At 40.4% G+C, this 25,782-nt stretch overlaps 1 protein-coding gene across 4 annotated transcripts in view; it reads right to left on the bottom strand.

Moving 5' to 3' along the window:
- Positions 1-25,782, bottom strand: part of RALGAPB (Ral GTPase activating protein non-catalytic subunit beta) — a 47,114-nt gene that overhangs the window by 6,481 nt on the left and 14,851 nt on the right. Inside the window, exons 9-25 of one of the 4 annotated variants that reach the window (XM_061361636.1) lie at positions 24,880-24,915; positions 23,502-23,703; positions 21,957-22,124; positions 20,776-20,890; positions 20,397-20,544; positions 18,801-18,865; positions 18,484-18,616; positions 16,427-16,560; positions 15,766-15,948; positions 13,622-13,773; positions 12,176-12,363; positions 9,668-9,774; positions 8,125-8,277; positions 7,289-7,498; positions 6,362-6,520; positions 3,509-3,674; positions 388-510 (exon numbers count right to left, since the gene is read on the bottom strand). In XM_061361636.1, coding sequence (XP_061217620.1) covers positions 388-510; positions 3,509-3,674; positions 6,362-6,520; positions 7,289-7,498; positions 8,125-8,277; positions 9,668-9,774; positions 12,176-12,363; positions 13,622-13,773; positions 15,766-15,948; positions 16,427-16,560; positions 18,484-18,616; positions 18,801-18,865; positions 20,397-20,544; positions 20,776-20,890; positions 21,957-22,124; positions 23,502-23,703; positions 24,880-24,915 — 2,442 coding nt within the window. The remainder of the gene's footprint in view (positions 1-387; positions 511-3,508; positions 3,675-6,361; positions 6,521-7,288; positions 7,499-8,124; positions 8,278-9,667; positions 9,775-12,175; positions 12,364-13,621; positions 13,774-15,765; positions 15,949-16,426; positions 16,561-18,483; positions 18,617-18,800; positions 18,866-20,396; positions 20,545-20,775; positions 20,891-21,956; positions 22,125-23,501; positions 23,704-24,879; positions 24,916-25,782) is intronic. The other 3 variants (XM_061361637.1, XM_061361638.1, XM_061361639.1) reach the window with 3 other exon arrangements.

Raw genomic sequence — 25,782 nt, 5'->3', positions numbered from 1 at the left:
ATTCCAGGGAGTGAGCAAAAGATGTGAAAGCTCTTTCTCACCTACACAGCAGTTGAGTACATGCTCCCCCACGTGCTGCAGGAGCACGTCATCAGGATGGGAGAGGAAAAAGGAAATAAGCATCACCAGTTGATGGTGAACCCTGTGTCCAAACTAATGCATCCAGGGGCACAGCAATATTGAGGCTTAGACTGAGAAAAAGGGCACAGAAGAGATGCCACTTTAGGAAGGAATATGAGGATTAGAATGCTATAATTTAAACATCAGTAGCTTTCTGACAAGGATCTTGCCAGGCACAGCACCAGTTAATTTAGGTTCTCCTTCTGAAAAAGCTCTCTAACAAAAAACGTTTTGGTTTTGCAAGCAGCATGTATAAAGCAGTCTTACTTAGGGACTCCACTGGGGATGGGACAACAAAAGCTATTTCTGTCAGGGCATCCGCATAATACAGCACCTTCTTCTGCCCGTTGAAGATACTTGCCCCAACATCTTCTGAAATAATTAGATCATCTGCAATGGACATAAAAGGAAAGTTTAGTCAAAAGGAAGCTCCACCCCTTTATACACTGCCTCAGAAACAGCCTTTAAAGAGAAGGTGAAAACAATGAGAAGAAATCAGGCAAATCTCATTTTAACCTGAGAAGATTTCACAGTCAAATCTCATAGGTTCTAACCTTTCTCAGATAAGTTTTTATTATCTCGAAGGAAATGGTATTTTGGGTTGGGAGAGGATTTATTTTGAAATCATTTCCATTGTACTGCATACCGTTTCCCCTGGATTGAGCAGTCTAGTAAGCATGACTGCCACAAGACTTCATCTAGTAGCTATTTCTAACCATTCCCTCCAGCAGACATTCAGTTAGTCATTAAATTTCCAAAGGGTTCTAACATTTCTAACTTCACTCTGATGCTATTCTAAAATTCAAGCCAGTTTCTACAGTGTCTCCTCTGTGCCTGTTCTTCTGCCAAGGAGAGTTAGCAAGAGGCTCTCTTGAATCAAATCCAATACGAGAAAGCTCCTTGTTCTCAGCTACCATCTATTCCCTCACTGCAGTTAGTACATCAAGCTTCCACAGCAGAGGAAGACACTCCAGCCCCTTTGCTTTCCCCATACCACCTCCAGAAAAACTAGCAAGGACTTTGAATTATTTCCTTGTTCCAGTTTACAGAGGGTTCCTGGGATAGCTGCCTCAGCAAAAACCAGTGGAGCAATGAATTCAGCATGCTGATAGAGAGGTGGTCAGAGGCACACAGGAGCCTCCAAGCCATGCTTCACTGTCAGGGAAGTGCTCCTGCATCTCTAGCCCATAGCCCTCAGGGAGCAGCACCACACAAACCCAACTCTTTAAGAACTTCTTTGCTTTGGGAGTGAGCAGGGAAACAAACCCAAAGCATATGCCTGTGAATTGATTTTAATGATGCCTCATGAGAAGCTATTCTAGAATCACAGAATCATTTAGGCTGGAAAAGACCTTTAAGTTTGCCGAGTCCAACTGTAAACCCAGCACTGCCAAGTCCACCACTAAACCGGGTCCTTATGTGCCACATCTACACATCTTTAAAACACCTCCAGGGATGGTGACTCCATCATTTCCCTGGGCAGCTGTTCCAGTGCTTGACAGCCCTTTCAGGGAAGAAGCTTTTCCTAATATCAAATCTAAACCTCCTCTGGCAAAACTTGAGGCCATTTCCTCTTGTCCTATTGCTTGGTACTTGAAAAAGAGACTGAATATCTCACTACAACCTCTTTTCAGGTAGTTGAGAGTGACAAGATCTCCCCTGAGCCCACTGTTCTCCAGGCTAAACCCCTTTGGTCTCTCAGCCATTCCTCATCAGACTTGTGCTCCAGACCCTTCACCACCTTTGTTGCCATTCTCTGCACCCACTCTAGCACCTCAGTGTCTTTCTTGTGGTGAAGAACCCAGAACTGAACACAGGATTCAAGGTACAGCCTCACCAGTTCCAAGTACAGCAGATAATCACTGCCCTGGTGCTGCCCAGACTATTGCTGATACCAGTCAGGATGTAAACTCATGAATGGGGTTTAAATCAGAGCCATTCACAAACAGAAAATCCATTTAAGAAAATAAGTATCTTCAATCACAGCAAAGCTTGGAGGAAAACCAAAGCAATCTTCACAAGCTGGTCCAAGTCTACTTCAAATCTACTATTTGAGTTTTTAAGCCATTGCTTGCTAAAAGCTACAACTCCACTCATGGATTTTTCCAGCAGCAGAACCAGGTTAGGAGCGTTCCTCCTTCCCACCCCTGAATGCTTTTTCTGTTCCTACTGTTGAATAAATTCAACTACGTGGTGGTCTGAGACCTAAGCCAAAGGGCTGAAAAAACACCCAGATTACAAAGCCCACATCAAACCAAGTTACCTCACCTGGGCACTGCCTTCCACACAGCTTTACTGACAGAGCCAACTGCAAAGGGAAGGGAGAGGGTTTTGCCTGCAAGTAAAGCACAGTCTGATCCTGTCTTCAAATGAAAATCAAACCAAGATCTGGCCATTCTGTAACCTCCCCTGAGTGGTTCAGGGAAAGCCATGCCTCTCAACATCTCCCCTACATTTTAAGCCTTCAACTGTTTTAGTTTTATTTTACAAATGAATAGAGAAGCCTTTAGTTGCTCAGTTACAGGTGAAGAGCATTTCTAAGGCACAGAGAAGGGAAAGAAAAGTTGCTTAAGTAAATGCAGTAGTAACAGATCAAAGACACTAGATAAGCTGGACCAGCCTGCTCAAAGCCTTTGGGTGGCCCACAGCAGGAGGCTGAGGCTCTGAAGATCACCAAGAAAAGGGTCTGGCCCTTTGGAGTAGTGACCATGAACCACACTGAAACCAACCCAGACACTGTCAGTCTCAGGTGATCCAATTCAGTTGTTCTAGGCAGAAACTAACTCAACCTCCACCCTGGGATAGCAGTTCACCACCCTGAGGATCATTTTGGTTGACAGAATGGGGAGAGGTAGTATATGACAAGCCCAGAGAAGGAGCTGCTCTAGTGGAAAAAAGCAGAGCAAATTAAGCAGGACAGAAGAGCTGTGTGTGGGCTCCAACTACTGTGACCTACAAACAGCAGCTTACTTTTATTACTCCCTAGCAAGCACGACTACAAGGCTAACTTATTACTTATTACTACATCTTATTTTAATCTACTTACAGAACACTAAAAACCACACAGTATTTCAAGTCTACTTACCAATATGCAGCAGAATCTGTATCTGATTTCACCCAAATACTGGGTAACATATTAAAGACTCATCATGTCTGCTAAAAACATAGCACAGAGATACTTCTTGCTGAGGCTACTTCCTCCCAGTAACAGACACACATTAGCTTTGCTCACTTTGACTTGAAGTTTAATCAAATATTTACACATTCCTTTCTAGTAAGGCATTTCTCTAATAAAAATATGCAAGTGCTTAGATAGAATTTCTTGCTCCTGAACACCTAAATTAAAAGGAGCCTAAACTTCTTAATTTAACCATTTACTATGCCTTACCTTGTTCAGGTCCCTCTTCATCACTGCAGCTATTGATTGACCAGCTTGTTGAGACATGGCCAGTCCATCCAGGGTGCTTGCCTACATCAACAGACCAGCCAAGAGACAGCAAGAACTCCAGGAAGTGTGGCTGAACAATTCTGGAAGACTCCATGTTCTTCAGGATCTGAAACAACCAGCAGCACCATGGTAAATACAAGAGACTTCAGGAAGCAGCTCTTTTCTTCCCCTCCCCCCCCTTTTTAAATTAAGATTTAATGTCACCAACATGGTTTTGCTGAAAAACAGCTCTTCAGCAAGCCTGGAACCCCAGGACACTATTCCTGCTGCCCAGCATCCTCCCATCCTGCTTGGCAATGTCCTATTATATCAGTATGCCTCTCTGCCATCACTATCAAAGCCTGTAAAATGGTTACTCAAACAGCTAGAAATAGCAATTTGGAGATTTATCCACTCATTAGGCATAAGCCACAAAACTGTTCAGCACAGAATCTGCATTAACACAAAATGTAACATGAGAATTTTTTGGTCAATTTTCACTACAAAACTGAGGGGAAATTTGAGGAGAAAGGTGTTTTATCACTACTCACCTGCACATGACACCCAGCAATTCAGACTGTGGGTCTTAAGTTACAAAACTGATTTTGCAAAACTCTTTCAGCAGGATCAAGCAAGCACTTTAAAATGTCACTGTTCTGTGCTGCTCACTTTAAACCTTAATCCTACTTCTTAAAAAGATCTGGGATGTTTCCACATCCAAAAGTAATTTTTATCCACTAAGTTGAGACTTTCACCAACTGGCACACGGGGAGACATGGATGGTTTGTGATTTGGTCTACCAGAACCGCTGTGATCTGTGGAACAGACAATGCTGTGCAGTGCATCCACCCTCTCCATCTATGCGAGTCTATTCTCTGGCAGGAGCATCTTTGATTTTGGTTTATCCATCCACACAATCCTGGCACGCCACCCTAGTGCCTCATACGGTGTTCAGCAGTGGCTATATATACTGCATTGCAATATTACGATTATTCTCATCACTATGCTCATTGAAGCTGTATCTCAATTCATTCTGAAGCATAGCTAAATGCAGTTTAGAAGACAACTTCAGAAAATAGGCAAGCTCAGGCTTTATACAACTGTATGGTTTTATATCTAAGCCCATTCAAAAGAAGAATTTACAGCAAAACAAGGACAAGGGGGGATTTTCAAAGGACATTTAAAGATGTGAAATAAAATGATGTAAAAAGTGTGCAGGCAGCTTCATTACCCTGTATAAATAAATGCCATGAGAACTTCTCAAGTGTAAAAACCTGCCACCACAGAAAAATATTTGGAGCTAATGCAATAGCAGGCTAGATGCCACTATTCCAGGCTTTGCAGCATCAGATAAAACACAGCTGACATTACTCCTTGTGAAAGGACAGCAGGTCAGCTCAGAACAGAAGGAAGTCCTGAGCTGAAGTGGCGTGAACTCACAGAGAGAGACAGATGAGTAGGACCAGGCAGTCAGCCCTGCTAGAAGCACAAACCATGTCACAACTTGGCTTTGATCTCCTCCTCCCTCGATTGTTAATATCGAAAACAATGCAGGACAGAAATAAACCACGTGTCTTTTCAAGGACTGGAGCAGTATCAGTATTTCACTCAGCCCTGATCCGTAGAGACAAGTACTTTAACTCGACTGCCACTGCAACCTTGCACAACCTGAAAGGCTCAGGAATCACAGCAAGATGTCCAGGGATCTTGAAGCAGGAGTGGCATCTTCATACTGCGTCTAAATACATCCAGAATCTCCCAAACACAAGATTTTATTACATCTACATGGCAAACCCCATGCTAATTGGGTTTCAAAGGGTGGCAAGTTCTGCAGGACTAAGTAATCACATCTGTCTAAATCCATAATAGCATATAAGCATCAGATGGGAAAAAAAGCATTCTGCTAGCTCAGCAAGAGCACATTTCAGCTGGAAGGCAAAATTTATATACCTTGTTTGGTAGCTGACTTCGGAGATGGGAAGACTGGGTACTGGCTACTTTGAACTTCAATTTGAAAACTCACAAACAGCATGATGCTGGTTTCAAGAACTAGTGTATTCCACTCAAAAGTAGGAGATGCTGCAACGTTCTGTCAATTTTGCATTCACAGAGACACGAGGAGATGGCAGAATAATTTATCATGGAAGCTATGATTCTACTCTTTGCTATGAGAATTATGAATGGAATGAGGAGAAGGTACTACAGAAATAGCCTTTTCTGAAGAGTCCATAAGCTGTCGTAGGGAGTTTCTAGGTCACAGTCTAAAGAATTGACTATTTAGGTTTGCACAGATCAACCTGATTAACCTGATTGCATTGGAATGCAAATAGTGTAGTGTAAAGACTTGCAAAACAGCTGCACTTTCTTACTTGCAGAAGCTTTTCATTCCTTTAACAAGTGTTTAACATTAGAAACAAAACCAGGACACTGCATATTGCTGAGAACAAACTGCAACCTGCCCTGCAAGCTGAGCCAATTTGAAAAGCATTTCTGATATGAATCTTTTAACTCTACAAATAGTGACAACAAGGACAGAACAGATAAAAATACTATGAATATTTTAATATATTAAATATGTATTTTATACATATTTTTAATTATATAAAAGAGATGTTACCACAACCCTAGATGTGGGTAACATACCTCAACCTATAGAAGAAAGGAGTACACAGTGACTTGTTATAGCTCACACTGTAACTAAACACAGTGCCCAGAACCCCTGGGTCTGATACTCCCCTCTAGTCATTAGCAGAACTTGAGAAATACTAGAAACAAGACGATAAGGGCTATTTGGCACTCTATGCCTTCACTTACCTCCTGGCTTGTTTTCTGGCCTGCCTTCATGTAGAAAATGAAAACAGTATCAAAAGGACGACATGGCAATAAATCCAAGTAGCCAAGGTCATCAAAAAACCCAGGAAGAGCTGAGTCAAGTGCAATCAGGTGAGGAGGTAGACGACTGTTAGCAGGTTCCTATCCAACAGACAGAGTTCAACAGCTTAAAAACCCATCTTTCCTAACTGGAAAAGTTCTTTATGATTTCTATATGAATCCAGTAAAATATAAAGACAACTTCCCTTTTCTAAGAGCAAAATCATACACAAAGCTCTGACACATTATAATCCTGTTACTGTGAGTGACACCATAGTTTGACTATTTGTTGCATTCTACTCTTCTCATTAAATAAAAATGGTATTTTGCCAGTGAAACAGACGTAACATTTTGCTCAAAAGGAGTGCTAGCTACCACAACAGAAGCAGTAGATACTTTCAAACTACCACAACTACACACAATCACATATGTAGTTACATATTTATTAACTTGTACAGCAAAAATCTGCAAAATACTAAACACTTTTAGACATAATTTTTGCAAAAGCTCCATTGTCTGCTTTTGTTGATGGTTTTCTCGAAGAAAATGCAACAAATAACATGGAAAATCCACAGATAAAAGGCAGAACTTCAAATTAAGAATACGGATCTTCTCTACAAACTGTTATTTGAACTTTAAAAAGAAAGCTCTACAACCTATAAGCACTCCCAAGTGTTTAGGTATGATTAAACCATTTCAAGCATAATCATCTCTGGAGCAGAACTTTTAAGGCAGTCGTATTTCAGAAACTCTTAAAGTACCAACCCAAAACCTAATTCAATCTTACGGAATGATTTAAAGCACAAGCATAGGAATGGGATAACTTTGGTACTGAGGGCGTTTGCACAACACTAAGAAGTATCAGGTCACCTTCAATGCCTCTAGTGAGAGAAACCCGAAGTGAGAGAGGAAGAGGCGTGCTGTCTGGAACTCCTGTGCCGGTGGGGGGGGCTTACACTCCGTGATGGGATCAGGAAAGCTCTTCTTCCGCCACTCCTCTTCACTCTTCTGATCTATGGAAGTCTCAAAAACAATCTGCTGGGCCATGCCATTCCTCAGCTTCTCGTGTCGCTCTTCGAGCTGGAAAACATTGTGTGAAATGCTGATTCCACCAAGATCCACTAAAACAACAGCTCCATCACTCAGGAAAGCTAGAAGGAACTGGTAAGCAGCAGCTGCAACTCCACTACCAGCATGTTTACTACAGCTCTATCAACAAGACCTTGCCATGTTACAAAGTGAACATCTAAACACCCTCTTCGTGTGGGACCAGTTGCAAGTTTCCATGCCCAGTATCAGCTACAGCTTCTCCCTTTTAAGTGAGCAGAAACTAAAACACATTTGGCACTGTGAAGCTTTATTTTTGAGAAACAGACTCCCTTTCCTCCCAGGATCTCAAAAAAGGCCTTTCCATTTCCCCAGAAGAGGCAACAAAATCCAAGCCTCTGCTTCCCAGCAAAACCAGGATATTAGGATCAGCAGTAAGACATGTTGAGCAGTGCCTCCCAAAACCACATCCAAGGCACTGTCATCTGCCTGGAGAAGTGCACAGATTAGTTTGCAGAGATTATTATTCCATTAATATTAAATTAGTCAAGCTAAAGAGTAAAACTATTTACAGTAAGACATTAGTGTATGATTCATGAACAGACCAAAAAAAAGATACCCCAACTCAAGTACAAACTTAGAGACTAACAATGACTTACTTCCTCATTCACAATTTCATGTAAATCAGGAATGCTCAAGTCAGCTTTCACAAATGGGATCTTGTCCACTTCTTCAGGAAAAGGGCGGTGTTTCACACTGTACTTCAACCCAACATCATTTTTAGGAGCTGGTCGAGGCTCTGGTACAAAAGTCTGACAAAAAAGGGGGAGAGTTTTTACACTGAAGGCATCATAACACTAGAAAATACTTCACTACAACAGATGGAAAACTTTCCCTTCCACCTCATCACCAGAAGTACACAAATGCATTAGTGAGAGGTATCATTAAAAAACATTGAGTAAACTAATAGACTTGTATTAAAGACATGGCTGTAAATTTTCACAGAGACACAGCTCTGCCCATGTTGGTTGCTGCACTCCTGGAATCTATGAACCCTGCTTAGCATCTAACCCCTGAGCAGCTGCAAATCCCAGTAAGAATGCCAAGTTTACATGGCAACATCTTATTTTCAGCCCATTATAACTGTATTGAGTGAAATCTACCAACTGTTTGAGCAGCCTCCATTTAAACCCTGCTGACTACGATGATCACAGCAAGTCAAACTGAGAAGTCCTGGAAGAGAACAGCAGCAACGCTGTGAGTCAGGAGGGAGATGCACTGCCAGAATATCAAAAGGGCTTGCATAACACATCATAATGTAATTCTGACATTGCTGCTATGTTACGTTCCAAACTGTTAGTGTGCAATTCAAAACTTGCAGTTACCAACAAAAGATCTAGGTGCACAAGATCCAAGCAAATAACACCTTTAATTACATCTTGTGTGCTGCTTTATGAATTTATTTACTACCAGTTACACTTCTAAAGGGCACAACTGTTAACATTAAAAGTTAGAGAATCACTTCAGGGTGGAAAAGTTCCCTTAGAACTGGTAAGGAGGCCAGGACATGGCTTCTCCTGTGGTGTGGGAGGTCACACACTTGGACTGACACAATCTGGTGAAATGGCTCAGCTCCAGTGACAGCACAGCTCCGAAGGCATCATGTGAAGAGTCTTCCTGAAGGCTGCTCTCAAGAGATCAGATTCAGCTACATGACAGCTGAGACTGATGGGCCCCGATTTTAGCTACATTATTATTTCCTTCATTTTACTGAGAGGCATGTGAAGAGTTTGAAGATTTGGAGCAGTTCACAAACAGACAAACACAGCATCTCATCCTACACCACCTGACTTCGTCTGCCACAAGGGGTTGACCTGACATCCTAAAATCAGCATCAACACTCATGCTTACACATTAAATACACTGTCCATTGCCCCATGACCTCAGAAGATGCCCTCCCAAAAAACAAGAATGCCCCCTCCCCTTAAACACGTCTAGAGGCAACAGCACTTTCACAGCCTGTATTTAATATTAATCACAAGTCGTAAAGAGTCACCAGAGATGTGTCACATTACCTACAGCTAAAGGCCCCGTGGCTCAGCCTTAATGTATAATCACCAGCTCTGTGGGGCTGTCTCACATTAGTGGAATTTCTGCTGAACATCTCTAAGTTAAAGATTTCTTTACGGCTTTGATAGAGACCTTTTGATTTGCTTTAGCTCCTCTTGGTAAGAGACAGAGTTGCTGGGCCCATGCAAATCTTCCAGATGTCCCACGGATCAAAACCGTGACAGAGGGGAAAGAGTCATCTGCAAAGCATATGGGTTAAGAGAATAATACATCATCACAAATTGCAAACAGTTCACTGTGCAGTAATTTAACCAGAAAGAAAACAAAAGCATGATGACAGAGGTTTTGTTTTCCATGTAACTCCTCCATGACCCTGATGACAATTCCTGATGAGGAGCAAGTGATCCTCCTCTCTGCAGCAGGGAAGTTCTAGTCTACTCTATAGTCTGTTCAGTAGTTGCCAGCTCAGGTTCATCATTAACTTTTATCCAAATTCATGAAGATCGCTTTTTCTGCCCAAATTATCCCCAGGAATGAAAAAAGATTGCCCAGCCACTGCATGCTTAGATAAGAAAAATGACCATATGGAGACCTGGTTTCCGTGATACTTCCATGGCCTTCTGTAAAGATCCCACAAAAATACAATCACTTTCATAAGGGCCTGTAGGCTCTAAAGTGAAAGAGGGCAGATTTAGATTAGATCTTAGGCAGAAGCTCTTCCCTGTGAGGGTGCTGAGGCGCTGGCAAAGGGTGCCCAGAGCTGTGGCTGCCCCATCGCTGGCAGTGTTCAAGGCCAGGTTGGACACAGGGCCTTGGAGCAAGCTAGTGGAAGGAGTCCCTGCCCATGGCAGGGGGTTGGAAACTGAATGAGGATTAAGGTCCCTTCCAACTCAAATCAGTCTCTGATTCTACGAAACAGCAGCAATAAGCACAGTATAAGGACAAGAGATAATGGTCAAACTAAGACACGGGAAGATTCTGACTTTCAATTGTGGAAAATTTTTCACAAGGAATAGGGAGAACAAAAAGAAGTTGTCCTCATAGGTTTTCAAGGCCTACTTGGACAATATCAAATCGCTCTGTCCTGGTCTGAATTCAGTATTAACCTTGTTTAGAGCAGGAGACTGGGCTGCAGATCCCTGAGGATCTTGGGATAATTTCAACTTGCACAGTGGTGGTTTTAACATTGCAGGGATTTCAGTCTTCCTTCAAGACTTAAAAGGCCACTGATACCACTTTAGAAAAGGGATCATCATACCTCTAGAGCTCCTCTTTTTAAAATTACGTATCTTTTGTGCACATAAACCACCAATTGACACCACCAGGTAACTAGCAGATACATATTCCTTCCCTGGTATTTCATGGAAGTCCATGGTGCAGGGTACATAAACATAAGAACAAACCAAACCAGCTTCCCACAGTCATTCACTTCTGTGGCCTTCCCTAAAAGCGGCGTGTCCCTCTTGTGCAATACTGCATTTAATCTTGTCATTCAAAGGGGATTTGTAAGCAAGTTACGCACAGTAAGAAAAGATAATTTAATCAGAGATTCTAATAGCTTTACAGGATTCCTCAGTAATGAATTTAGCAGAGGCAGAGTGAGAATTGCTCAGATGTTCAAGTATGCTCTAATCCATTCTAGTCAGGAACATGCTTGCTCAAACACAGACTGTGGGTGGATGTGCAGCAACAGCTCCCAGCATCAGCATTTTCTGCAAGATTTAGTGATTCGCTGTGAGGCTGGAGCACTCTGGACCACAACTCAAAGTTCATGAAGTTCTGTGCAATCCGTTTTCAAGACTAGCATCTAGACTCCATCCTGTCCATAGATAAGGAAAAGGTATCTGTGGCACAGCAGCAGATCTAACATACCTTGGTCTTAAACTGAGGTCGCATATGAGAGAGTTTTCACCTATTCTGTTAGGTACTGCCATGATATGTGGAGACTTACAGGGGGATCAGTTATTCAGTTCAAAGCATCATGTAATTTAATACCAGATTTTAATATAATTCTTGTTGGTCAAAGCACATGAAGCTGAAACAAATGAGGTTCATATGTGAAAGCCAATACCCTGTGACAGATCTCCTTTACAGTAGGTGTCCCTGATGGAACAGAATGGTACACAGGGAAGTTATAACAGCTCTGAAGCAACTAAAACCATTTGAGCTGAAAGCACCCACAGAAATATTTGTTAACAGGAGACCTAAAGGAAGCAAAAGCATCCATGCAACATAAAGGTGTCACATCAACCATTTGTTGAGCACTTCTCCCTGTCAAGCCTCCTATATTCTTTATATTTTCATTCTTTTGTGAACAAGGATGTTTTCAAACTGTAATGTTATCACTTTAGACCATCAGCAATAATTTAGATGTCAGTCAGCTGCAACTATCTGATCTAACTGGATGAAAGGCACAGACAACTGCATGAATAATTTGGATGGGTTTGTACATGTTTGACTATTGGTGACATTAAAGTTATTCCCACCACTTCATCCCAGAGCAACACTCTGCTCAATCATACACCCACAGAACAGATTAAGTCCCTGAAATGCAAGAACAACACTCAATGAACTGCCTTTGTTTCGCAGCTCTGTACAATTTTAACCAGAGGAAGGAGGAAATGGGAAGTACTAACTTACTCTGTTCATTCCCTAGAGGCTGCTCCAACATTGCCAGGATGACACTGTTATCCAGAACAAAGTATCGGAAGCTATGCTTGTTTATGGTGGGTAGACGAGAGTATTTAATTAATGTGGTTTCATTCACCAAGCTGCAAGGAGAAGCAGGGCCACTGGGAGAAGGAAATGCTCCAAGTAACTGCATAATACTGCAAGTGAGAAAGAAGAGTTATGACAGATTAAGAAGATGAACAGTTCCACCAAGGCACAGGCCTTCACTCATACTCTTTATTTATGCCTTGACACAGCAGTTATGCTGCCAGGGTAAACCTGCCCTCTCCCATCAGCTTGTTTTGAAACAGACCTAGGAACTCCAGAAAAACATAAGAAAACCTAGAAGAAATACTATTAGAAACTGAAAATTTCTGTGGCAGGAACCAATAACGAGAGTTGCTCAGTGTCAGGGTAGAGATCCTAGGATTTATCTCAGGTCTTTACTCTTAACACTACCACCCAGACCAGAAGTAAGTTTAGTTAAGTCCTCCCCTCATACTTTTCCACTTTACCCCAAGAACACATAGTTTCATCTCTCCTAATGAAGAGAGGCACTTTTAGGCAACAACAGTGGTTTGTCCACAAGTTCTGATGAATGCTTGTTTTTACCTTAGTAAAAGAACTGTGTAATTTTCATGAGCAAAGCTTATCACAGTTTTATTGCAAAGCAGAGCAAGAAAGAAAGGAGCTATTATTGCCGTTTGCAAAATGTATTTATCCTACCCATCCTCAATCTGTCCTGTCTACCTTCATGCTATTCATCCAGTACAACAGCACTTTTCGACTTCTCTGGAGCAAATCCCAACTTTCCTCTCTGTGCTTCCCCTTCCCAGACCACATATTATCTATTACTGCATTTCCAACAGAACCTCTCAAATATATTAAGCGAGCCCAGTGCTGTGGGCAGACTGACATCCCTTCCTGCATCAGCTTACATCTGCTGCATGTGCTATTCCCGGCCGCATTACACATGGGACAGTGTCTAACAGTTTCACAATCAGTGTGGGGATGGCACTTCTCAGGCAAAGAAGGGTAAGGGGAGATGGAAAGACAGGATTGCTAGGTCAAGTGGGATAGTGAGGGAACTGCTGCCTGCAGAGAGGACTGGCTGAGAACAGAACACCATGGGCTGCAGGAAGGAGTGGATTTCGCTCTCCAAGGAAGAGAACAGGCAGGAGAGGAAGACAGCAATCACAGGGATATTTTTCCTGTTGAACACCTGTAACAGGAGGAGGAAGCCAGCTAAGGCAGAGCACAGAACAACCCTGCCCAAAGGGCAAAACAGAGGGAGCTTCTGGCTCACTGTTCAAATGCTCTTGCTACATCAGAGATCTCACCAGCGGGGAACTCCTGATTAAAACACTTGGGAAGAGGGAACACTAAACAGTAAACATGCTCTGACAAATTACATACCACGTCAGTGTAGCTTCAGCAGCATCCTTCACTCTCATGGATGCAGGGTTTGGTTCCTTATCTCCTTTGTACTTGACTTCTTGTTCACTGTTTTTGGATTTACTTCCTGAAATGCCCAGCTCCACAATCTCCAGTACCTCTTTTAAACAATCCTAAAACAAAAGAGGAACCACGTTATAGCAGAAGCATAAATGTCTCCAAGACCTCAGTGAAACACCATCTATTAAAATAAAGCACTTCTGGGAATATGAGCAAATAAAGGCAGATTATACTAACAGACAGCGTTGGAATAAGATCACATTTGCTGTAAGAGTACTTTCTCTGTGTAAAGATGTTTACTTATGTTTGTATTCTAATGGTATAAAGTGCCCTGAATGAACACATACACAAATATATTCCATTACAAATGTACAAAATTGCCAAGAGGACTATTAAGAGTGCAATTGAAAAATGGAAACATATTGAAGAGATAATAAATACATTTCTAAGACTCTGCAGAACTTCTAATTAAGTTCTAAGCACATCAAGAATGAACTAATCTGGAAAATTCCACTAAATCCTTTTCCAAATCTTTCAACTGTCAACAGCTTTCATAAGATATATCATGGGATCTAATTCAGCAGAAGAACAGTAACAATATTCTTAATGGACACAGCAAAGCTTCAGCAGATCTAATGCAGGAGATGCCAGCACTCAGCAGAACTGAAGGTATGACTCAAGTGTTGTTCATCACACAAAGCCATTTGCTGAAACTATCTGGACTGCTACAGCAAAGGTTCAAATCTCATGGCTTGAGCTATGGAACAACAAGGAAACTGCTCTCATGAATCAGTAACTAGGTAAACTCTGAGCACAAGGAAGTGGCCAGGTTTTACATCCAGAGACCAGGTCTGTGCCTTGCCCTGTACCCTCCTTAAATTCAGAACTGATGTAGAAAAAGAAGTGAAGAGGAAGTTTTCTGACATAGCAAAATTAACCAGTGTTGAGATGCAAAGACTGGCCATGAAGAATTACACAAGGAGTTTAGAGTGCTGGCTAGTAAAATAGCAGGCGAAATTCAAAGCAAACACAAGGCGAAGCACTGGGAAAATTGCGATTCTAATACTTGCAAATGCAATGAAATCTGACTATCATGACTCAGGAATGAGCTACTAAGTGTCCAGAATATATCACACAGAGTATGTAATATTATGTCAATATGCCATGATAATTAGAATAAATAACCTAATGAAAGGAAATTAAGCTTTATGCAATCGAATAATCTCATGCTGTGCCACATCCTGTCCTAGTCACCTAGTGCAACACCAGCATCCCAAAATGCCTACAGAAAGCATATTTGTTTGTTGTCCTGCTCATGGGTTTTCAATTCTTATTTATAAAAATATACATATTTTAGACATGCTATAGAACATATAAGCAAAATAAGGATATACAAACGATATATTCTATATAAAACTGTATCAATAATACATACAGATGTAAATTATATGTAAAAATCTAGCAAGATCACTGAGCTGTCTCTGCAAGGAGACCAGCAATGAAATTTCTTTCAAATTAGACGATTATTTTTTTCCACAGCAGGACAAAAGGCTGTTAGAAGCATGCAACTTTCTCTGCCTGCTCTTTTCAAGCTTCCCAATTCCATCTTGGGTTGAGCTATGCCTTGCTCAGTTTCTAGAAAACTGTTTTTTGGTGAAACACACTAGATTATCAGAATAGAAGTTATCAAAGGAATTCTGGTAAGTGTAGAAGATGCTTTAGTTGGGTAGAAGCTCAGAAATGGGAGGAGACATGGCTTTTAGTGAAGTCTATCTGCAGCAGGTAGCTACTCTTATGTACAGTTAGCTCTTATATTTCTCTTTTCAGTTTCTGGGGTTTTTTTCCAGGTTTCTTCTGCTCTCTTTTTCCAGCTTCAAAAAGCAAGAAGATCAAGACATTCTCAGAAACAGAAAAGGTCATTTTAAAGCCAAAAACATTCCTGATGACTAAAGAACAGAGATCAAAACTGAAAACTATTTTGCACAGAAACTATTTTTGAAACTCCTACTGTACTTCTGAAAACTACGAAATTCACATGAAAGCATGAAGACTAGACTGGCATTACAATCTGGAGTGGTGGAGAGATGCACACCAGAGGTTTGTACCTTCTCATCCAGCATGTCCGGGTGCTCAGTGAGCCAGACGCAGAGGCACTGGAAAGCCGCGACTATCATGGAGTGAAGGTCGCGGGAGTGGAGTGGGGCCGGGCGGCTGCACTGGTACACGATGTAGCTGCACACTGAGCTGATGGCTCTCTTCCGATCAGAGGAATCCACTGCCACTTTCACCTGTGTAAAGCAAGGAGAGGATGAGGATTCCTTCACAAAACAGTTTTGGAAGAGAAGTAGTTTTTAAAAGCAGTGTGTGCAGATAAAGTTCTTGAAGGTGACACCTTCCTATTAGAAACACACTATTATTTTCTAAGCTTAGAAAACTATTTCCAAGATGAGATGGAAGGAGAAAAACAAGTACCACACTTATCAAAAGGGCAATTAAGGTGCTTAATACCCTGGCACGCGTATTGAACAGACCACCCTGAGCTTCCTTTCAAGGCAGCAGTCATTTACAGAACACACATCATTTGAGCCACAGGCACTCACATTAGGAAGATATGAAGTACAAAAGGAGTACTGCTTTTCTTGTGTCCAAACGGAACATTTTGCTAACTCAGACACAGACAACTGTATGGTGGCATGACTTTCACCTGAAAAGGACCATGATCACCCTTTGAGAAGGGGCCAGAGTACACAAGGCTTCACCTCTCACCTTTGCTAGCCCAGACAGAAGCTCCAGTGCAGCCAGTGAGATACTCATGTCCTGCCTCCACTGGGAGTTGAGTCTTTGAGTTACCAGGTGAATACTGCGTATCAGTAGTCCAGCAGCTGTATCTGTATTAAGAGCTAGGATATAACCCAAATACCACGTACCACAGGGAGGGAAAATAACTAAGCATTAGTGACAATAAGCAAAGCACAGGCACAAGCTAAAGCAGCCACAATACACACAAAATTATACACAGCCCAGAATCCAGAATTTGGGTCAATCACTTTTGCATGGGATAACTCTCCCGTATGCATCACCAGACATTATACAAAACCATCCAGACTAGCTTATACCAATTTTTACTTTAAAAATACTTTTTTGATAATGCCAGCACTCTGCTGCACTTCAGGTTTTGCTGCTGTATTTAAATTGTTGTGATGTCTTGCAGTCTCAGAAAAATTTAGGTAGGGGTAATGTATATTAAATATTAATACTTGTATATTTAGGCCACAATAATGAACTAAGAGTGCATGTAACTTCAGCTACCTATGCCAGAAGCTACCCACTCTTTCTATACCTAGTGCTTATCCGAAGTTGTATTAGTTTGAGAAACACAGATAATGTAAGAATCAGTCCTGGAGAAAAAAAGACCCAATTATTTCTAGACTTTAATTTTGGTTTTGGTATCAGTTGTTCCCATTTCTATTAGGAACATAAATACTACACATAAAGCAATATCCTGAAGTAGGCAAATTAATTTCATAAACAAAAACTGCTAAATGACTAGTTACAGAGACATGAGAGCTGTGACAGCTAAGGTACATCCTTCCCAAACTCAAATCATCAGATGTAACACTGAAGAGCTAAGTACAGTGTTACATTAGTAACAAGTGTCTGCTACAGTTAAACACTAAAAATAGACCATCTTATTTTCAATGTTCTCTTGTTTGAAGCATCCAGCAGAAGCAATTTAATTCTTTTCATGAATTTCTTATATCCTTACCTTTGCACATGGGAAATTTAGGAAAATCCAATATGATAAACGTATTACAGACACATCTTTCAAGTTATGTTGTGGTTTAAAGACTTCATAAGTCAGATATATTTTTAACCTTACAAATAGATATTTTTATAAGCCATAAGTCAATGAAAGCCCATACGAACTAAACACACAATTTAAATGGTGTGCTGAAAACTAGCACTTTAATCATTTCAAACAAATCCTACAGGAAAAGCACCAACATGTTTATATGAACACCTAGAATACACTAAAGTCTTCCTTGCCAATCTCCCTCCTCTCAGTTATAGAGCTAAAGAAAAATACCAAACCAAACCATTTTTGGTTGGCAAGAACAGAGCTGTCAGCCTAGGTTCCAACACAATAAAGGTGATCTGTTCTCTCATTTACTTGGTCAACAACAGTTAAACTGCTGAAGACCAAAGGAGCACATGAAATTCCAGGATCCCAACACTTGTCCAGCTTACCACACAGATTTATAACATGGATGTTATTACAAACATTCAAAAATGCACAGTACAAGACACAGCAAACTGAAGTTAATCATTGAATTCTCTTGTTATAACAAATGACACAACACAAGCATTTTGCTTACTTGCTCTAGAAAAACTGTAGTCCCTCAAATGCTCTTTAAATATAGTTTAAGAAAAGGTGTTGCAAAAATCAGGTAAGCATTTGGAATGCTACCAAAGTGATTGAAACATGTTATTTATACCTGGTGTACATTCGTCCCATTGCTGTTCATGAAAACTAAATGTCTTGAAAACAGAAGCTGAAGTAAAGCAGTTTGCAAACACCTTTTTCATAAGCTTTTACATTCTTATTTTTAAAATGTTAACCAAGTCCTTTAGTAGGATTAAAAACCAATCACTTACAAGGGCACATATGAGCACAAACTGGCAATAAACAAAGGGTCTCTCCACCATGGGTTCATACCACCCATGCACATTAATGTGTTAGCCAGAACTAGGAACAAGAAAAAAACCCCAAACCACCACCCTGGCATGTAAGGACAAGGTGTTTTCAGAAGAACTCTTCTTACCATAATCCCTCAGAAGGGCTTGTGCTGGTCTCTCACTATCTGGTGTTGTGGGCTCCGTACTGCCTCCACTTGCAGTGCTAATGCCACTGTTAGTACGACTGTGGCTTTTGAAGAGGTTATTTTCACCACCATTCTGCAAATTGAAAGCCAGTTTTGAGCTATGAGCAGATTTTTCTGAGGAGATTTCCTACACCAGAGGATGTTCTCAGGTACAATGGAGAAAAAAATGGTGATGAAAGCTCAAGATGCTGAGAAGATTACAACAGCAGATAAAGCAACACATTCTTTTGGTTACTTCATAAACAGAAAATGCTTACCGTTTCCATCTGACAGCCAATGGCTTCTAACAGTGCTGAATCTTGGACAATATTTAACATTGCACCTGAAGAATCAGATAGAAGAAGATAACTAAAATCTGCAGTAGAATATTAGCTTCTAAAATTTACAAAGTGCTGCAGATCTAACATACAGGACTGCAATTCTGGTTCATGAAAACTCTGTGTAAGGATTTTATAAAACATGGAATTTGCTTCAGGCTTAGCCATTTGAGGCAGATGAGAGCTGAGAAAGAATGCTTTCAGCTACTTTACAAGTGCTTTGAACATAGGTTTTTCAAGTTCCTCAGTTCAGAAAGATTTTAGTTTCACAGAAGGGTTGATATAATTCCTTGATTGATACTATTCCATGTCTCCTATCAGACTGTGCTCATTTAAAAATTCATGTTACATTTAAGGATATCTACTAATTCTGTGAATAAAACAACAGCATTTGGTAGAGAACCAAGTGCTGAAGTGAGCTGTGTTGTGCAAAGCCACCTCCAGGGTTATACAGGGCTGGCGTTGGCTAAGTTGTTGCCTGGCACCAAGGGACCACCCCAGTTTGGCCATTAGGATCACTCTGAAACCATAAATACTCTCATCCCTTCACCAGCACTGGTACCAAAGCATTCTTTCAACTCTTCCTCTCTAGCCTTCTGCTAGTAAAAGAACTATTTCAGTCACTGCAAGGAAACTTCCCAAAAGTCTTTGCAGACTGGATTTGTTTCCCTTCACTTCTTTGACCATGCCATTTTCTTGCCCTCCCCTATTAATCGGCAGGCTCCCCATGTCCCAGAACAAGGCAGACATCTCCCATTGCAGTGCAAATCTGGTTCCTTTTTAACCAGACAAAAGGAAAGTGGTATTGTAACTAAAAGACAAGAACAGCATTACATGGAAAAATACACTTCTAAAGGTGTTTTAGAGGGGGAGAAGAATAAAAGGCAAGTATATTTTTACTTGTCTGAAAATATATTTAGCTTGACAGATTCTGCACTATTCAAGTTTTCAGCTTCTACTTACTTTCTGAGTAATCAGAATAATGATAATACACTCATTACCTCACTGAAAAGTTTCTTGCCAAACCACAATGCCTCTCCAGACTTTGTGCCAAAGCTGTTCTCTGAGGATTTACACAGTGCTAAACAAATGTCATCTCTATTTTGTCAGTGCTGGACCACTGGTCACCCAGTAGTACAGCTTGTTTCTAGACAGAAGCATGCCAAAACTTAAAACATTCCTTATAACTCATTAGTCAAGAATATTTCTCAATATTAAAACTTTTCCTGTTTCTATTCCTACTTGTAACTGACTTTCCCTGCTAGGATGTCCTTCACTTCCACCTCTATTTTTGAAGGACTATTCCACACCTGTAAAGAAAGATTTAACAATTTATTTTGTTAAATCTTAAAAAAGATTAACAAAATTCTAAGGCTTTCCAAGATGTTTTCTTAGTTTTAGGGAGATTACACAGATGACAACCTGCCAGGAATTTCACTTTTCTTGCAAAACAACACATTACTAGCAACTCACATTATTCCAGGACAGATTAAGACAGACACTTATCTAACACAGTTAATAAAGAGTTGTAATAACCTAGAATCATTTGAGTGTTGTTGGGATCTGTTTCCGTTTGCAAAGCTCCTATAAGTATATTCACAAGCCTCAGCTTCAAGGAAAGGAAGGTTACTGGCTTATCATATGTCGAGCTGTCATCATTGCTGAATTTCCCTTCCAGGACAACCTGAGGGTAAAAACACATTTATTTCAGTATCAATTAGAGATCACACCAGCATGATGCTGGTTTCAAAAGTCAGTGTTGACAGCATACTTGTAATAGTACAACTGCTACAGACTTGCTGGAGAGAGTTTTAACTGCTAAAGAGAACACTAAATACAACCCACAGCTCATCCAAATCCCACCCCAAAACAACCAGGAAAACAAAAATGGAAATGCAACACAAAGGTTTACTACCTCAGACTTTATGGTTCCAAAATGATGAGGGAGAGGCAACAGAGACAGCAAGATGTTAATGGAAGCTCTTCTTAGCTCTGTGGGGTTTACATAGATTTTAAACTTTGAGAGTTCTCTGCAAATCAAAGCATTGCACAGTTAATCAACTTTTCACAGGAATCTGCAGCCAAAACTAATTAAGTTAAAATCAAACACACAGCTACCTTGTGGTCTTAAATGATTTGCAGTAAATAATGTAGCTGTTTCTTTCTAGGCTCAGGGTTCCTATTTCTTTTTTAAGCAGCAGCAATAACACAATGAACCCATGAAGGATTGCTAAGGATTTTGTAACCCATATGAAAGCAGTGAGCTGATGAAAATACCATTTGTATACTGCATCTTCAAAACAGGAAGTTCTAGTCCTGACCCTCCACTGGATTTTTACAACTCAAATCCAGCAGAGATCCTCAGAATATGCTCACATGCATTCTGCATAGAACACGAACTGATTAGCAAATAGATTTTTTCAGTAGCCACCAGCAAATTCTTCTAAGACCTACCCAAAAGAAGCAGTGGCTCAGATTTAAACCCAGAAGATAAACAATATTTTATGCATAAGTTCAAAATGAAATGCAATACCAAGACACAAAACATAAGCTGAAGAAGGCATGCACAGAGTAGTATTAATCTACTTAGCAAAACATCCAGAAATCTATACAGCTCTGCAAATGATGTTATATCTTCTGGTTTAAAAACCTACTCCAATTTCACCAGCCAGTCTGAATCATCAATTTTTCTATTTAATGATGTGTAAGATTGCCCTCTTAATGAATTCACTGCAGCAACAGCCACTAATGAATGTCCTGTGAAATTTTACTTAAAAATCAGTAGGTTTTCAATGTATTTGACCTAAATCACTCCTCTTCCCTATTCTTACAGCTACTGCTTTCCAGAACGGAGTATCTAGCTAACACAACTCACATATTTCATTTAAAATAAGCACTACTATTGCTTTAAAGAAAATTGCATTACACAAAATACAAATTAGAGCTTATGAAGTGTGTTATTATCACCATCAAATACAAAACATACTATGGGGCCCACACGCAGAGCTACTTCAATGAGAGCTACTGACAGAAACCCCTGAAGATAAAGCACTTCACCACATTTCTGATGATATTTATATGGAAATAGCAATTTACCTGTCAGGTAAAATAGTTTCAAGAGCCGAAATGAAATAAGGAACCACGACATCGATCCCTTTCAGGTCACAGCAGAACAAAGGAGGGGAGTTTAGGATAACACTGGCAAGAACGGGGTGGCAAACGAAATCTGCTATCTGCAAACCCTGAATTAAAAGCATGTAAAATCTGACAAAGAAAGATAAGATTAAATTATTTGCACATAAAAAGCATCAGCATCCCACATGAACAAGAATGTGCAGCCACTATTTGATCTTTTCTACATAAAATAGTTCGAAATCAGAGCTAGGAAATGTTTCTATGAGCATTCCCCCCAGGATACTTCAGCAAAGTCAAACATATTAACCAGCTTAACAAAAAACCCTCATAAATCACATGTACTACATGTGAAAAGCCAGTGCAGCACAGTTTTACTGAAAGCTTTGACCTGTTGCAACACAGACTGGGAGCTGTGCAAATATAGCCCCAATGGTTACTAACAACACTTCGACCACATGCTCTCCCACTGCTCCCTTCCCCACATAAAATCAAGGTCTCACTCCCATCCTTAATTCCCCAACACAAGAAAAATACTGGGAAATCTTTGGTGGGGGGAACAGGACAGGACACACCGATCAACAGTTTGGAAAATGAGATCAACCATAACCATCATAACCAGTTCAGATGAAAAAACTGGGGGCAGGAACCCAGCTGGCCATCACCCTGGAGCAGTTGGTTTCTTTTACAGTTTCTTATGAGAGAATCCTTCTATCCCCTTTAATCTGTTGTTTTTAAAGGCTTGGAAACACAGGAACCTGACTGAATGGGTAAGAGAAACACAGACTATCTAGACACAAAACACTACAACATGAAAGAAATAACACAGTTCAGTCTTCCAGGAAGTCTTGATGCCACCTGGGACAGTGTGTACCTGGACAGTTGGCAAGTCATGATTTGAAGCTGAGTCTCTGCCTTTCTATTACACTTTTTAACACAAATTTGGGAAAAAAAAGGTACACTATGATGGGCAAGATTGCCTTATTTTATGAGAAGAATGAAAACAGAGGTAGTTCAGAGCCCAACTGTTTCAAATAGTGGAATATTAGCACATTCCTATATTTGAAGAAAAAAACCCCACTACAACAAACAAATTCCATCCCAGTGTTGTGTTGACGAGGTAGGACCCTTCATGGTCTAATAAAGTGTACATCTTATGTCTGCACACTGATTTTATCCATCTGAACACCATCCAGTGACAAATTACAGAAAAATAAGAATACAAAAAGCAGAAAAATATCAAAAAGACAACATTCCTTACAGCCGGGAAGTACTTTAGAGGACTCCCCTTCAAGTGGAACTGGAAGAAAACCCAATGAAAACCAGCAAAATGAGAAGACAAAAATCACTACTTTGTCTAGCTAGGGATCTCCACCTACAGCATCTCAGGACTAACCAGGTTTATGAATTGGCAACCCAGAATTTAGTCAGTAACTGAACACTATTCACTGTGAATTAATTTGCACCATAAAGTTATACCAACAAAGCAACTGGAAGACAGGTTAGTACCGGGATAGGTAAGCTGGTAATATTTCCTCCCCAGTCTTCTTGCTACAAAATATCCTACACAGTGTCCCGCATGCCTCTGCCCTTCCTGCTTCATAGTTGTCTGGGAATTCACTTGCATCAAACATGGGGTTGGAAGCCATTGTGTCTGTGGACATTTGAGATCCTTTCCGGCGGAACTCCACGCTAGCTTGAGTTGCTATAGCTGGGAAGAGAAAAAGCAGCGTTTCACTGTGTGTGTTAATGTATAGACAAGGCTCATGGGATCCTGGACACAAAGATCAAGTCAAATTTAGTAGTTATGAAGCTGTTAGTTCACTGCATTTGAGTCAGTGCCTCTGTTTAGAAAGTACTTGTGAGCATAATTAACTTTTTTCTTTGTAAGGATGACAACTGATCCTTGTATTCTAGAGCCTGTTCCAACTTCCTGCTGGGAAGAGCATGCTTCTATCCAATATTAGCTTCCTACCCTCTCTGGAGGACAAGGATCTTCCCTCATCTAGTTCCCATCTCCAGAAGACAGAAGTACCACCTTGTCTTGCTGTTTTAACACATCAGAAAACTTTTAGATGGTGACAGTGTAACTCCCAAGCAAGTGCTTAATTTTCAGCTGGCCAAGTTACCTCTTATGCTGCTCTGAATATCAAACTGCTTTGATCCAGTTTTGTTTTATAAACATTTGTTACAAATAAATTATAGGGACCCATATCAATGGGGTTTCAGCAAACTGTTCTCTCTCCTTATTTGGTCCCTCTCCTCACATGAAACAGCCAAATGAACCTGAGGTTAGGCAGTCTCCAAATGGCACATTAACACTTCAACTTGTTAGTTTATGGATAGGGGTTTTGTTTGTTTGCTTTTAAAGGAAACATCCTAATGACAGGTGTATACTCTTTATTTTTTTGCCTTTAAATTCATTGTTTAACTTACTGTTACCTTACAGATTTTCATGACATAAGTAGCAAATAAGCACAAATCTTTATGTATCTTCCCATGAGCCATTTTTTGTCCTGAATAAGCTATCCAGCAATATATTGTAGTTGGAAAAAAACACTACATGCACAATGCATACAAATCAAACACTAGGTCTGTAAAATAAGCTTTAAGTAAAAAAAACATGGTTAGTGCAAAGTCCTGAAACTCATGACATGATCACAGACTAAAGTACAGAAAAGATGGGACTGATTCAGGCAGATTAATTTGCTTTTGCCAACAATCCTCCCCATTCAAAAACACACACAAAAAAAATTACTTGTCTTTTTCCAAGTAAAAGTGCAAAAGCTACAAGAGACAATGGGAATGAATTTACAAATAAAATATGGGATAATGGAAAAAGAAAAGCATGACCGCAATTAAGGAAAAGCTACTGGTTCCTACTTACAAGATTTATAAGAAAGAAGAATTTGGATAAAAGATGCTGCAAGATAATAGAAATAAAATGGAAACAAATCAAAGGACAGCAGTAGTTATAAAATACTTTTAAGATGGTGAAATTGTAATATAAGTTAAGAAGCTTTTAGCTTTTCTAAAAAACAGATTAAAAGCTTTATGATACAGCAAGCTCGTTAAACACATAGGAAATTGGCATTCAGGTCCAAAATTATGGTTTTGAAAGTACCATGCAAAACAATGAACAAAAAGTTACAAAATACTAATAAGGTTCAGACCTGTTCACACCAATGTACATCAGTTCCTCAAACAGATGCATTAACCCTTCCCAGCTCAAGTACACTTCCCTATGTTGCACTGTACCTGGTGTACACACCAGGCTACCCATAGGCTCTGTGACTTGGGGTACAATGTCTTGTAGGGGGAAGGTTACTTACCTGCAGGCTCCTCACAGCAATGCTCCTACTTCCAAATCATGAGTTCCTGAACATATTACAGCTCTGGCTTCCCTAAGTCAAGCTGCTATCAGCCAATATACCTGAGCACCTCCCCTGACCACCAGCTCAATCAACAACCTTCCAAAGCAGAAATAAAAGGCAGAGCACTCCCAGAAATACCAACACCTCAAAAACAATCTCCAGAGAAAGAGGAAAGACTCCAGTAGCCAGGGACTAAGAGAGAATGTCACCACCTCATAAGAGTGGCAGTTGTGAATGTGCAGGGTCAGATCGAGACCTACAACCAAGCCCCTCAGTGATGCTCAAAGACATCCCTAATCAGGGTTTCTTGTACTTTACCAGAAACATTCTTTGGGATGTTTAACATTAATGAAAGTAGGGACAGAAAACATGAGGATAAAACTATACCCACTGCCAACAGCACCAGGAACCAGCCT

Source organism: Neopsephotus bourkii, unplaced genomic scaffold, assembly GCF_033783945.1.
Source record: "Neopsephotus bourkii isolate Nb327-2 ecotype Australia unplaced genomic scaffold, CSIRO-AGI_Nbou_v1 NB_1060, whole genome shotgun sequence".
Classification (NCBI taxonomy): domain Eukaryota; kingdom Metazoa; phylum Chordata; class Aves; order Psittaciformes; family Psittacidae; genus Neopsephotus; species Neopsephotus bourkii.
Note: the sequence above shows the minus strand (reverse complement) of the source record. Positions and strands in the feature narration are given on the sequence as shown.